This window comes from Meleagris gallopavo, chromosome 30, assembly GCF_000146605.3.
Source record: "Meleagris gallopavo isolate NT-WF06-2002-E0010 breed Aviagen turkey brand Nicholas breeding stock chromosome 30, Turkey_5.1, whole genome shotgun sequence".
Lineage (NCBI taxonomy): Eukaryota > Metazoa > Chordata > Aves > Galliformes > Phasianidae > Meleagris > Meleagris gallopavo.
The window spans coordinates 1400471-1414576 of NC_015040.2; the positions used below are offsets into that span (position 1 = coordinate 1400471).

Here is a 14106-nt window from a genome sequence, read left to right on the forward strand (position 1 = left end):
TCCCACCCAACGTCTCTATAATCGACCTGTAAAGACCCTCCACCCCAACCACTTCACCATTGACCTGCAAGGACCCTCTCACCCCAATCTTTCCACAGTTGACTTCTAAGGACCCCCTTACCCCAAACACCTCAGCATTGACCTGCAAGGACCCTTCCACCCCAACCACTCCACCACTGATCTGTAAGGACCCTCTCACCCAACCACTCCATAGTTGACCTCCCACCCCAACCTCTCCATAGTTGACCTGCAAGGACCCTCCACCCCAACCTCTCCACCACTGACCTGCAAGGACCCTCCCCCCCCAGCACCCCGCTGTTCTCTCAGGGCCCCACGTGCCCCGAACGGATCACCGCAGCCCCGCACGCACCGCCGCCCGCTCCGCTCCGCTCAGCGCCGCTCCCCCGCTCCCCCGCGCCGCGGGGTTCGATGGGAAAGAGAGTCCCAAACCGCAGCGCGGCCGCAGCGCCCCCCGCGCTTCGGACTACAGCTCCCAGAGTGCATCGCGGCGGCGCCCCGCCGCACATCACGTGACGGTGCGGGCTGACTGCACTACGGGGAGCGGAGAGGGACATAATTATGGGAGAGGTGGAGGACTGAAATCCGTCGCAGCCGAAGGGGATGTTTGCCACCACGTGGCAGCCCTCAGTCATGTCGTCGGCGTTGGAGGGGTGGTGGCCCCAAAATATCAGAGAAGGCCTAGCTTTCCAGAGGGACCTCAAAATAAGTCCAAAAAAACCAGTATCTCTGTTAAAATAAGAAACAATTTGGGAGGCTGCTGCTTCAGAGGCAGCCGTGGACCCCACGTGTCCCCACAGCAGTGTCATGGGGCTGCCAGAACCCAATGGGGAGCTCAGCCCCACACACATCTGAGGGTCAGGTTCCATGGGTCCAGTGCCGTGGAGTGAGGTTCTGACTGGGGTCAGGTTCTATGGGTCAGGTGCTGTGGTTCAGATCTTATGGGTCTGTTGCTAGGGGTCAGGTTCTATGGGTCAGATCCTGTAGGGTGAGGTTCTGTGGGTCAGGTCCTGTGGGATCAGGAGCTGTGAGGTCAGGTGCTGTGGTGTTAGGTCCTGTAAGTCAGGTCCTATGAGTCCTGTGCTGTGGGTCAGGCGCTGTGGGTCAGGTTGTATGGGTAAGATGCTGGGGGGTCCGGTTCTGTGGGTCAGGTGCTATGGGATCAAGTTCTATTGGTCAAGTTCTATGGGTCAGATGCTATGGGATCAAGTTGTATTGGTCAAGTTCTATGGGTCAGATGCTGTAGATCAGGTTGTATGGAGTCAGGTTCTATGGGGTCCAGCACTGTGGTTCAGGTTCTATGGGTCAGGTGCTGGGGGTGAGGTTGTGGGTCAGGTTCTGTGGGTCAGGTTCTATGGGTCAGGCACTGTGGGAACACAAGTAGGAAGGGAATATTTGAGCCCCACGCCTGCAGAGATCCCTCTGCCCCACTGAACAGGCACTACTGGGGACACTGGGCTACCAGTCTGGGTGGGTGCTGGAGGTTATGGGGCGAATGCAGCAGTGGGTTCCATGCATGGAAACCCGCTCAGCACCACTGGGGTCACACTCACTGCTCCCCACATTGTTCCCATGCAGCCCCACACGTTCCCCTCCACACAGCGCTCTCCATCCATCTCATCTTTATTTGACATTATGAAAAAAGTCCGACAAAGTCCTTAAATAAACACTTCTCCGCTCCTACGGCTGCGTGGGCCCAAAGAGGTTTTATTCATCATTTTCTTTTCTTTAAAAAAATAGAAATTCCCATCGGACAGAACATCCCACGCATGTCCCCTAAACTGCAGTGGGTTCCCATCGGGGTCACCAGCACCCATGGGTGCAGAGCCGGGACACGGAACGCGGGATCTCCCATTCCTTCCATTCATTCATAGAGCTTAAAATAAGATAAAAGCAATCGGAGCTTCGTCGAGAGCATTCTCTTTGCACCGACATTCACAGGAATAGATATAATTTATGTTTGATCTGTTTTATACACAGTGTGGGGGGACGCGGGCAGATGAACGCATCCACGTGGAACGGAGCGCACATGGAGAGCGCAGCCCCATGGGGCTGGAGGGGGGTGAGAGAGAGGGGTGAGGGTTAGGGGGAAGGGGGAAGGGGGAAAAGGGTTGGGGAATAAGGGTAAAAGGGTTAGGGGGTACGGTAAGGGGGTAGGGATAAGGGTAAGGGGGGTAGGGGTTATGGGTAAGAGGGTTAGGGGGCAGGGGTTAGGGGTAGGAAAAGAAGAAGAGGGTTAGGGAGTAGGAAAAGAGGAAGAGGGTTAGGGCGTAAGGTAAGGGGGTAAGGGGTAGGTGGTAAGAGGTAAGGGTAAGAGGGTTAGGGGGTTAGGGGTAGGGGGTAGGGCATGGGTAAGGGGTTAAGGGGTAGGGTCATGGGTAGGAATTAGGGGCAGGGTTAAGAGTTAGGGGTTAAGGGATAGGAGTAGGGGGTAGCGGTAAGAATTAGGTTTATAGGTTAGGGGTTACGGTTAGGGTTAAGTTTAGGGGTGGGGGTTAGGAGTCAGGGTTATGGGTTGGGTTTAAGAGTTAGGGGTTAGGGTTAAGAGTTAGGGGTTAGGATTAGGGGGTAGGGTTCTGGGTTCTGGGTCATGGGTTAGGGGTTACAGTTAGGATTAGGGGTAGGGATTAGGGTTAGAGGTACGGTTAAGGGGTAAGGGGTAGGGGTAGGGTTAAGGTTCCGGCGCTCCATTCCCATCCCTTTTGACACGTACCACCAAGACCCCTGGGTTTGGCTTTGGGATGGCAGCACTACAGGGCCCCAAACCCCTCCTTGTGAAAATCCGCTCCATCCCTTCCAATAAATAACTCAATGAGTCCGTTCCTATAAAGAGAACTGAAAAGTGCAGGTTCCCGTGCTGGGCAGTTGAATTATTGGTATTCAATACTTCCACTCTTCCCATATGGACTCCTCTCACTCAGAACCCCAAATCTCTCCCACGAGGGTTCATCCTTCCCCAATTTAAGGTGCTTTCATGGTTTCTTTGCCGATGAAATGAAGACGGCGACGCTGACGTTGACAAATCCCAAAGATGAAAAAGGCAATTCTGACTCTTCCCTTCTTGTCGACCTTCAGGATCCGGGAGGGCAGGAAACACGTGCGGCACACCCCCGGTTGGCACTCAGCACTGGGACGCTCAATGGGTTCTACCAACACCGGGGGCAGAATTGGGGCTGACGGACCCACAGATGCTCCCATGAGTTCGGACACAACTCTACAAACCACATGGCTGCGAAACCCCACATTTCTCCAAATCCCATCGCCTTCCTGGCGACTCTTCCATGACCAGGTTCGGTCCGTGTCCCTCCCTATGAGTTCTGCTAATGGGGAGCACGGACCCACACCTCTCTGGTTCCTCTCCCCCGGATCCGTGCACCGCGGGACGAGTTGGTGCCCCACACCTCCAGGAGCATCTCCTCTCCCAAGTGGAGATTTCACATTCATTTCACGGGTATGGCAAAGTCCTTTTGCTTTTCCTTCAAAGGTGCTTTACATTCAAGAGCTATTGCAATCCACAACCCCGCTGTCTTGGGTTTGGTTACGCGATTTAAATGGACGGCCCCAAACCTCAGCGTTCAGTCTGTCTCCGGATTTGGGGCCGGGGAGGGGGCTGGCAGCTCCCAGCCTTAGCTCTCCCGTGGGTCGCTGTACTGCAGCTCCGAGTTGAAGACCTCCTTATAGAGGGGTGGGAAGTTCATGGCCGTCTCTGGGTGCAGGAGACGGAAAAATTCCAGTTTGTCCAAGTGCAGGTTGCAAATGGTCTTCATCAGGGGCAGCTTGGAGACCATCTGCAGGGAAAGGAGGAGCAGTGAGCGCACGCTCCCAATCATTGACCATAGAGTCATTGAATGATTGGGTTGGGAAGGACCCTAAAGATCACAGAATCACAGAATGGTTGGGTTGGAAGAGTCCTCAGAGATGGTAGAACCATAGAACCGTAGAATGGGTTGGGAGGGGTCTCATAGATCATACAGCTGTAGGATGGTTGAGTTGGAAGGGACCCTAAAGGTGACAGAACCACGGGATGAATTGGTTGGAAGGGACATTGGGTTGGAAGGGATCTTAAAGGACATGGAGCCATAGGGCGGTTGTGTCGGAGGGGACCCATAAGATCACAGAACCATAAAATCACAGCACGGTTGGGCTGGAAGGGGCCTTAAAGACCCCCAGCCCCATCCCTGCCATGGGCTGTCTGCCCCCCACCAGCCCAGGCTGCCCAGGATCCATCCAGAGATGGGGCACCCACAGCTTTCTGGGCACTCCACACGCTGCCCATCCCCATCCCTTGGTTCTTTGGGTTTTCCCCCAGCCGGGCTCCCGCAGCGCTGCTACCTTTGAGAGCTTGTCCTCGGCGGAGTGTTTCTTCTGGATCTCGTGCTGTAGGGCCATGTAGATCTTGTCCTGGAGCTTCTGCACCTTCTTGGACTCCGTCAGCCACGGGCGGTCTGCGGGGATGGCCAGGTCAGTGCCATGGGTACAGCCCCACCCCACGCACTATAGGTGCCCACTGCTCTTCCCACCACCCTTCCAGCTCCTTGGGGTGGCTTTGGGGACATGGGACAACCCCGCACCACCCTCAACCCTGCCACTGGGATAAAGCTCTTCCACCCACCGCCATTCAGATGTGTTTGTTGTACATGTTTTCCCCAACCGCCTTTCCCCCCAAAATTACAAATCATTTGGGATTTAAGGGTCTACGCCCCTAAGCTTTGCCCCAGACCCCCCTGTGTCCCCACACACCCGGGGAGAGCAGCACAGCGGCAGTGAACAGGGCGAGCTCCTCATCTGACAGCTGCAGGCGGCACAGGGTCCTCCCCAGCTCGAAGACGGCGCTGATGAGGTCATCGCACCCTACAGGGGGACAGGGGGACATCACGGCTCCATGGGGCCCCCAACCCACGTCCCACCCCAATGGCCCCAAAAGCTTTTGGAGATGGGTAAAGGGGTCCCCTGTGTGGAGCATCTTTGGGCTTGGGGTGGAAGATGGGTCCTGATCACAATGGGGTCAACCAGATCCCAATAGGAGGTTGGGGTGGAATATGGGTGCCAACCATGATGAGGTCAACCAGATCCCAATAGAAGATTGGGGTTGGGGTGGAACGTGGGTTCTGATCACAATGGGGTCAACCAGATCCCAATAGAAGGCTGGGGGAGGGATGGAATATGTGTCCCGATCACAATTGGGCCAATCTGATCCAAACAGAAGGTTGAGATTGGGGTGGAACATGGGTCCCAACCAGATGAGGTCAACCTGATTCCAACAAATGGTTGGGGTTGGGTTGGGATGGAACATGGGTCCAGACCACAGTGGGGTCAACCAGATCCCAACAGATTGTTGGGGTTGGGGTAGAGCACGTGTCCTGACCACAATCGGGCCAACCTGCTCCTAACAAATGGTTGGGGTTGGGATGGAACATGGGTCCTGACCACAGTGGGGTCAACCCAATCCCAACAGAAGGTTGGCATTAAGGTTGGACGGATGATCCCGGAGTTCTTTTCCAGCCATAGGGACGGATCCTTAGGGATCCCAGCTATGGGGCATGCCCCATCCAGGCATCAAAAGGAGAAGGGTGCCCCAAAGAGGCCCCGAAGCGGATCTCACCGAGCGCCTTGAACATCTGCACGCCACCAAACTTCCCCTCGAAGAGCACGGTGTTGTTCAGGGGGTTGAAGGCGCGGATCATGCGGAGCAGGAGAACCTCGAGGCAACCTGGCACAGGCAGAGGGACAGCAGGCGAGGGAGGGGAGGGCAGGGGGTTCCATCATCCCACAACCAAATGGAAGAGAGAGAAAAGCCCCCCGTGCGAGTTTGGGGTCCAGATTGTTCATTCCCAAGAGCACAGTGGTTAGATAGATCCAATATGGGTTTGGGGTTTATTCCAATAGGTCCCATTTGGGTTTGGGTCTGAATTTTGGGTTTATTTCAACAGATCCCATTTGGGTTTGGGTTTGGGGTTTATTCCGATAGATCCCATTTGAGTTTGGATTTTGGACTTATTCCCATAGATCCCATTTGAGTTTGAGGTTTATTCCCATAGATCCCATTTGAGTTTGGGTTTTGGACTTATTCCCATAGATCCCATTTGAGTTTGGGTTTTGGACTTATTCCCATGGATCCCATTTAAGTTTGAGGTTTATTCCCACGTATCCCATTTGAGTTTGAGGTTTATTCCCATAGATCCCATTTGAGTTTGGGTTTTGGACTTATTCCCATAGATCCCATTTGAGTTTGAGGTTTATTCCCATAGATCCCATTTGAGTTTGGGTTTTGGACTTATTCCCATGGATCCCATTTGAGTTTGAGGTTTATTCCCATAGATCCCATTTAAGTTTGAGGTTTATTCCAATGGATCCCATTTGAGTTTTAGGTTTATTCCCGTAGATCCCATTTAAGTTTGAGGTTTATTCCAATAGATCCCATTTGAGTTCGGGTTTGGGGTTTATTCCCATAGCTCCCATTTGGGTTTGCTTTTGTTTTTTGTTGTTGTTGTTGTTGTTGTTTGGCTTTCAGTTGTGACCCCAATATTTCACCAAAGGGAAATCTCTGCTTGGGGTGGCTCTGGGGACGGCCCTTACCGGCTTTGAGGAGGATGATCTGGTCGTTCTGGCAGAGCTCCATGAAGCCATCGATGCGCTTGGCGAACTCCACCACGTACTGGATGGCATTGGAGATGTGCAGCGAGCACTGCTGCCACATGGCCTCACAGCTCTGCGGGGTCAACAGGGACAGCCCTTAGGGCTCACTGGCACCTGGGGCATTCCCACCGCCCACCTCCCACCTCCCCGTTGATCCCAACCCATGATCCACCCCTATGGCTCTAAAAGGCTTTGGAGATGGGCAAAGGGGTCCTTGCGTGGAGTACCGCTGGGCTTGGGTTGGGATGAAACATGGGTCCCAATCATAATGGGGTCAACCAGATCCCAACAGAAGTTTGGGTTTGGGGTGGAACATGGGTCCTGACCACGCTGGGATCAATCTGATCCCAACAGAAATTTGGGGCTGGGGTGGAACATGGATCCTGACCACAGTGGGGTCAACCAGATCCCAAGAGGAGCAGAAATGTGCTGTGTATTAAGAACAATATCCAAAAGAGTGGTGATGCATTGGAACTGGAGGAGGCGGTGATGGGGTCACCGTCCCTGGAGCTGTTCTGAACTGCGAAGATGAGGGGCACGACCAGTGGGCACGGCGGGATGCTTTGAGGTTGGACTTGGGGGTCTGAGAGTTCTTTTCCAACTGGATGATTCCATGATCCTATGATGGATCTCACCTTGCTCTGCAGGGCACGGACCTCCTCCGGGGAGTAGAGGCTCCAGGCCAGGTGCTTCAGCTCCTCTGCCGTGTACTGGCAGGTCTCCAGGTGCGACTTGACCACGTTTTGGGCGATCCGGTCTGCAAAGCGGTGGGGGATAGAATATGGGGGAATGGTTCAAAGTGGAAGAGGGGAAATTTAGGTCAGATGTGAAGGGGAAATTCTGTGCTCTATAGAGGTGATGCCCTGGCACTGCTTGGAGCTGTGGGTGCCCCATCCCTGGGGGTCTCCACGGGGCCCTGGGCAGCCTGAGCTGCTGGGGGGCACCCAACCCATGGCAGGGCTTTGGGATCCCTTCCAACCCAACCATCTTACAGTACTGTGATCTTTAGGGTCTCTTCCAACCAACTCATTCCATGCTTCTATGATCTTTAGAGTCCTTTCCATCCCAACCACTCTATCATTTTAGAAATCTTTATGACCCCTCCCACCCCAACCATCTTACAGTACTGTGATCTTTAGGGTCTCTTCCAACCAACTCATTCTGTGCTTCTATGATCTTTAGAGTCCTTTCCATCCCAACCATTCTATCATTTTAGAATCTTTATGACCCTTCCCATCCCAACCATCCCATTGTTCTATGATCCTTACGGACCCCTCCAACCCAATCGTTCCACAGTTCTGTGACCTTTAAGGACTCTTCCAATCAACTCGTCCCTCACCAATCTCAAGGACGGAGATGTCCCCAGCCAGCTGGCTGCCCTCCAGTGCACCATGTGCAAACAGGGCTGGCTCCAGCATCAGCTCATAGATGGATTCCTGTTTGATGAGCGTGGCGTCGGCCACATCCAGGCTGGACTGATCAGGTGAGGGCTGAGCCGAGGCCAGCAGGTCGAGGTTGTAGTAGGTGCTGCTGCCATCAGGAGTGAGGGGGAAGTCGAAGAGGAGCCCATCAGACAGCGTGGAGATGTCATCCAGGTCTGAGAGGCCACTGCTGACACTGGTGGTGTAGATGCGGCTCAGGGGTTCGGGCTCATCCTTGGGGCCACCGCTCTGCTCCTGTCTCTGCTGGTGCTTCTGTACCTCGGCGTAGAGGCTGTCCCGCTGCTTCTTGGACATGCGGCCAAACTTCACCGCTGCAGGGGGTGGAAAACACAACGGTGTCGTGGAGTCAGCACAGTGGGGTTGACCAACCCTCTGTTGGCCCATTGATGTGGGTTTGTAATGGGATTCTGTGCCCTCTATTGGCCATTGATGGGGTTCTGTGCCCTCTATCGGCCCACTGATGAGGATCCGTGCCGTCTGTTGGCTATTGATGGGTTCTGTAAACTCTTTTGGCCACTGATGAGTTCTGTGCCCTCTGTTGGCCCATTGATGTGGATCTGTGCCCTCTGTTGGCCCATTGATGGGGTTCTGTGCCCTCTGTTGGCCACTGAAGGGGTTCTGTGAACTCTTTTGGTCATTAATGGGGTTCTGTGCCCTCTATTGGCCATCGATACGGCTCTGTGATGGGGTTCTCTGCCCTCTATCAGCCCACGCACCATTGGAGCACCTCCTTCCTCGGCCCAACCCAAACAGAATCCACTGAAACTTTCCCCATTAAAAAAAAACCCACCCCAAACCCACATATTTCTCCCCATTTCAAGGTGCCCCATGCTCTGTGGCAGCTCACCATCACGGGACATGCCCAGCGCCAAGCATTTCTGCAGACGGCAGTGCTGGCAGCGGTTGCGGTTGGTGCGGTCGATCAGGCAGTTCCTCTGCCGTGAGCAGGAATAGCTGGCATTGTTCTGCTGGCTCCGCCGGAAAAAACCCTACAAGGGACAGCAGTGGGGTTGGGAAGGTGGGATGGCAGCATCCCTGTGGGATGGCAGCACCCACCCGGCCCCGCACGGCTCTCACCTTGCAGCCTTCGCAGGTGATGACGCCGTAGTGGATCCCCGAGGACTTGTCCCCGCAGATCTTGCAGGGGATCACCTCGATTTGGGCTGTGGCAAAAGGGAAAAATGCAGTGTGAGGGAAACGAGGAGACCGCCCGTCCCCATTTGGCGAAGGATGGGGAAACTGAGGCACGGCCGTGCTGCCCAACAGCTGCACTGCCCACAGCTCACCCCTTGCTGCATCATCTGTGGGAACGCTATGCCAGGACCCCCAAAAAGGCCACTGTGGGGCACAGGAATTGAGCAGAAAACCCTTTTAAGACTTTTTTAGCACAGCGCAACCACGCACCAGCCCTCCCCGAACGCAGTTTTGGGATGGTGCCCCTCATTTCTCGCTTGCTTATGGGGCCGGGAGCACTGCGGACCCCGTGCACGGGGTGAGACCCCATCCTTGCCCCCACCCCACTGCCGGTGCCCCCCACCCGCATCCCCCAGCCCCAATATAGCAATGCTCAGCTCAAGGTCCTCCAGCAAATCCGCTTCCCTCCCGCTTCTGCTTCGCTGGCACTGAGCTGCTAATAGGCTTCGTCCTCGTGTTCCAGCTGCCCCAGATCCGGCCCGGTGCTGTCCCCCCACCCCCCCATAGCACTGGTACGTGCCTCCCAGCATCGCTGCACTGCTAATCCCCCCCTTCCCCCCAGGGGTTCTGTGCAGCCGCCGCCGCGCCAAAATAAACCCTGCGGCCAGATTATGGGCACTGAAAATCCCCACGGTCTGTGCAAATCCCCGGTGTGGGTAAGTCCCTGCTGCCTTCCTCTGCCCTCCCAGACATCACCCCCAGGGTCCTCTGCAAGGTTTGGGATGGGGTTCTGTGCCCTCTATTGGCCCATTGCAAACCCAACTCAGTGTGCGCTGAACCCCACCCTGAACCCCCATCAAAGGGCCAAGAAACAGCAGCTGGGAGATCAAGATGGGGTGCTGTGCCCTCCGTTGGCCCATTGATGGGTTCTGAACCCTTTATCAGCCCACTGTTGGGGTTCTCTGCCCCCTGTTGACCCACTGTTGGGGGTTCTGAGCCCTTCATTGGCCCACTGATGGGGTTCTGTGCAATCCATTGGCCCACTGATGGGGGTTCAGGATGGGCTTCTGTGCCCCCTATTGGCCCATCACAAATCCAACTCAATGGACGCTGAACCCCATTCCGAACTCCCAGCAATGGGCCAAGAAGCAGTGGTTGGGGGATCAAGATGGGGTGCTGTGCCTTCTATTGGCCCATATATGGGTTTCTGAGCCTTCTACTGGCCCATTGTTGGGTTCTGTGCCCCCTGTTGGCCCATATATCGGGTTCTGAGTCCTCTATTGACCCACTGATGAGGTTCAGTGCACTCCACCGGCCCACTGATGGAGGTTCAGGATGGGGTTCTGTGCCCTCTATTGGCCCATCACAAACCCAACTCAGTGAACCCCATCCTGAACCCAAGAAACAGCGGCTGGAGGATCAACTGAGCCCCCTATTGACCCACTGATTGGGTTCTGAGCCCTCTACTGACCCACTGATGGGGATTCGAGATGGGGCTCTGTGCCCCCTATTGGCCCATCATAAACCCAACTCAATGGGCCAATAGGGGGCACAGAGCCCCATCCCGAACCCCCATCAGTGGGCCAATGGATTGCACAAAACCCCATCAGTGGGCCAATGAAGGGCTCAGAACCCCCAACAGTGGGTCAATAGGGGGCAGAGAACCATCAGGTGGCCATCAGTGGGCCAACAAGCAGTGGCTGGGGGATTGAGATGGAGCGCTGTGCCCTCCATTGACCCACTGATGTGGGTTTGGGGTGGGGTTCTGTGCCCCCTGTTGCCCCACTGATGGGGTTTTGAGCCCTCCATTCGCCTCCCTTCAGTCCCCATTGCAGCCACACAGCATCACCCACTTCAGCCAACACACCGCGACGGCAACCAACGTTCAACCATTCCAAGACAACCCCAAATCCCCCTCCTGCTGCAGCGTGTGCCCCAAACCCACACAAACCACAGGGACTCCATCCCACCCCAGCACCCATCGGCATCACTGGGGGGATGGAGGTGGTGCCACCCCCGGCAGGAAGCGGGGTTCGTTATGCAAGGTTAATTGCAGCCGCCGGGTGATGCATCCTCCGCCCGCAGCCGATACCCAGCCTGGTGATTGCAGCACTGGGGAAGCTCACTCCAATCCCTACCAAATCCTGACCCCGAGAGCTGAGAAATGCCTCCTCCACACAACCCAGCACCTTTTTTTTGGGGGGGGTCTGTAGGGGCTGAGATGCTCCGAAGCTCAGCAGCACCTCCTGACCCCCCATCCCCCAACCCGCCCTACAGGAGAAACCAAGGCGATCAATCGGGAGCCACTCCGAGCTCTTAATTGGGAATGCTGCTAATTACAGCGCCAGCACCTGACCCGTAGCTGAGACGTCAGCCCCAAATAACTGACGTGGGGGTGCAGCCGTAAGTGCGGCGTGGTGGCAATTAAGTGTCAGAACAGCTTTTAATTGCTGCTCTGTTTGTAACCCTGCCTGAATCACCGCTGCCCGCCTCCCTCGTGCCTCAGTTTCCCCATTGGGGCAGTGCCAATCCCAGCACCGTATGAGCACCGTGCCGGGGTGGAAAAGACTTTTTTTAGTGGGAGAAGAAACAAACTCTTCACCTACCCAGGAAGCAAAACTGAGCTAAATAAGAGGAAAAAAAGAAGAATGAAGAAGGGGGAAAAAAAAAAAGGGTTAAAACGACCGATCCCCATCCCGCAATTAAATTGTCCCGGCGCAGTGTTTGCTCTCCTCCCACTGTAAATATTCGTTGCCCAATTGTGGGCCCGCTGCCACTGCTGTCCATTATGTAAGGGCACCGTCCGGCCGTCGGGCTCGGCTGCATGGTGGCAATCGGCCCCACGTCCGTCTGTCCATCCGCCGAGCCCACGCCGTCCTCCTGTCCCACTGACACACTTTCTGTTCTGCACGCTTGTGTAACGCCGCAGCCGCTGCCCCCTCTGTGGGATGGGCTCTGTCGTGTCCCCACGGCGCTGTCACCCTTCACTATGGGGACTTTGGGGACCCCCGGTGTGTGGCCACAGTGGGTCTGTGCGCCCTGCCACGGCACGGGGACCCCGTCCCCCCTCATAGAGACCCCCACCCCTTGTCTGTATTTCCCCACTGTGGGCTCAGGAGGGGACGTGGGGATGTGGGGAACCCCAGAGCAATGCATCCCCCCATCCCCATTGCATCCCCGGTTTGTCCCCGGGCCAGGAGAGCTGAGCTCCCTCACTAATTACCCATGATTGCATTTAGGGATGGCAGCCTCGGGCGAGAGCGGAGGGAAAAATAAATAAAAGGGATTTATTGCCGGCACAAACAGAGCACAAGGCTGCACCTCAGGGGTCCCCTCCCAAAAAAAACCCCTATAAATGCATGCTGTGGGTAACCCAGCACGGGACAGGGAGCTGTGCAAAGTGCGGGGTCACCGGTACAGGCAGATCCACTCCATTGGGGTGTTACATAAGGCGGGGTTGGGGGTGATGCTGGGGGGCCCTGAGGGATGCTGTGAGGTTTCCTGTGAGGTGGTGGGGTCCCGCATGGGGCCAGCTTGCGTTTTGGGGTGTGCACAGTGCTGTGGTGGCAGCCGGTTTGGTGCTGAGTGCCCGGCCCTGCAGTGCAGCCCTTTGCACTTTGGAGCTGCGGGCAGCGGCACATGAGGGCACAGGGTGGGGATAATGGGGCTGGGGAGGGGAGTAATGGGGCTGGGGTGAAAGTAACGGGGCTGGGGAGGAGGGCAATGGAGGTGGGGAATGGGGTAATGCGGCTGGGGAGGGCAGATTGGGGTAATGGAGCAGGGGTGGAAGTAATGGGGCTGGGGAGAAAGGGGGTAATGGGGCTGGGGAAGGTCCCCTGTAGCCCCACAGCCAGCTGAGGGGGGGTTTAACACCGTAGGGTTAAATAAAGGCACTCTCATAAACAGGGTGAGATTTACATCCCAGCAGTTTTCAGAACAGCCCACTGCAGCGATGCTGTGGGGTCACCCCGCTGCCTCATGGACCCCTTCCTGCTGCACCAGGCTTCCCCCAGCCCGCTGAGGGGGCCCAGGGACCCCCATCCCCTTCACCTCTCAGTTTGCTGCACCGTTTCAACGGGGTCCTGGGGATAAAACCTTTGGGACGACGCGTGCTGCTCAACCCCGTTGCACAAATTAAGACTGCAGTGCTGCTAACCCCATCCCCAAAGGATCCCAGTCCTGCAGGACATCGCCCAGCCACCATCCCCATCCAGACAGCATCACCCCAACCCCATCACACCCCACTGGATGCCACCTATACTTTATTTTTGGGTGACAGCAGGACTGTCACCCCGACCCCATCGCACCAGACCCCATTGGGTACCGTTGCCTTTTACCCACACCGTGTTCTCAGGTGACGTCGGGCACTGTCACCCCATCGCATCAGACCCCATTGGGTACCACCATCCTTCACCCACGCCACATTTTCAGGCGACGATGGGCTCTGTCGGCCCGACCCCATGGCACCGGGCCCCATCGGGTGCCGCCGTCCTTTGCCCATACGGGCACGCACTGCCGGGCGGGCAGGGAGGCTCCTCCTCCGCCCTCACTGATTTCCCAATGACAGATCTGGGTCACTGGGACAACTCGGAGAGGCGGCCGAGCCCCGCACGCTCCCAGCCACGCCGTTTGCAAAAACAAGGGCTGAAAACCCTATAGGATTATACAAGGGGAAGGATCCGGAGAGGGAAGAGCGGAGGAGCTGTCAGGAATGGGGCAGAACGGCGATTTCGGGGGGAGAAAACGGAGATTGAGTCCATCGGGTACGAATCCGAGGGGATCCCGATGGGGAAAAACTCTCAGTGGGGAGAATGGGGGGAGCGGGGCAGCGTCGGGGGTCGGCGTTTAATGAGGGCTTTTAATTGGGGTGGGGGGG

At 56.2% G+C, this 14106-nt stretch overlaps 1 protein-coding gene across 1 annotated transcript; it reads right to left on the bottom strand.

The window, feature by feature from the left end:
- Window positions 1-2337: 2337 nt before the first annotated feature.
- On the bottom strand, window positions 2338-12302 carry LOC100548218 (nuclear receptor ROR-beta-like). Its single transcript, XM_031557080.1, has 10 exons — window positions 11970-12302; window positions 9174-9464; window positions 8944-9085; window positions 7994-8407; window positions 7290-7411; window positions 6595-6727; window positions 5621-5728; window positions 4759-4869; window positions 4351-4463; window positions 2338-3806 (listed from the first exon to the last, which is right to left on the bottom strand). Exons 1-10 carry the CDS (start codon window positions 12300-12302, stop codon window positions 3645-3647), a joined length of 1929 nt encoding a protein of 642 aa, XP_031412940.1. The 3' UTR covers window positions 2338-3644.
- Window positions 12303-14106: the final 1804 nt, after the last annotated feature.

What these genes read in the sequence shown, in the direction of transcription:
- LOC100548218 (XM_031557080.1), bottom strand. Translation starts at nt 12,302, where the DNA reads ATGAGGGGGGACGGGGTCCCCGTGCCGTGGCAGGGCGCACAGACCCAC. An exon ending in GCTGGGCATGTCCCGTGATG is followed by an intron (nt 8,408 to 8,943) that starts GTGAGCTGCCAC and finishes CACCCCCTGCAG; the next exon opens with CGGTGAAGTTTGGCCGCATG. An exon ending in GCAGATGTTCAAGGCGCTCG is followed by an intron (nt 4,870 to 5,620) that starts GTGAGATCCGCT and finishes GTCCCCCTGTAG; the next exon opens with GGTGCGATGACCTCATCAGC.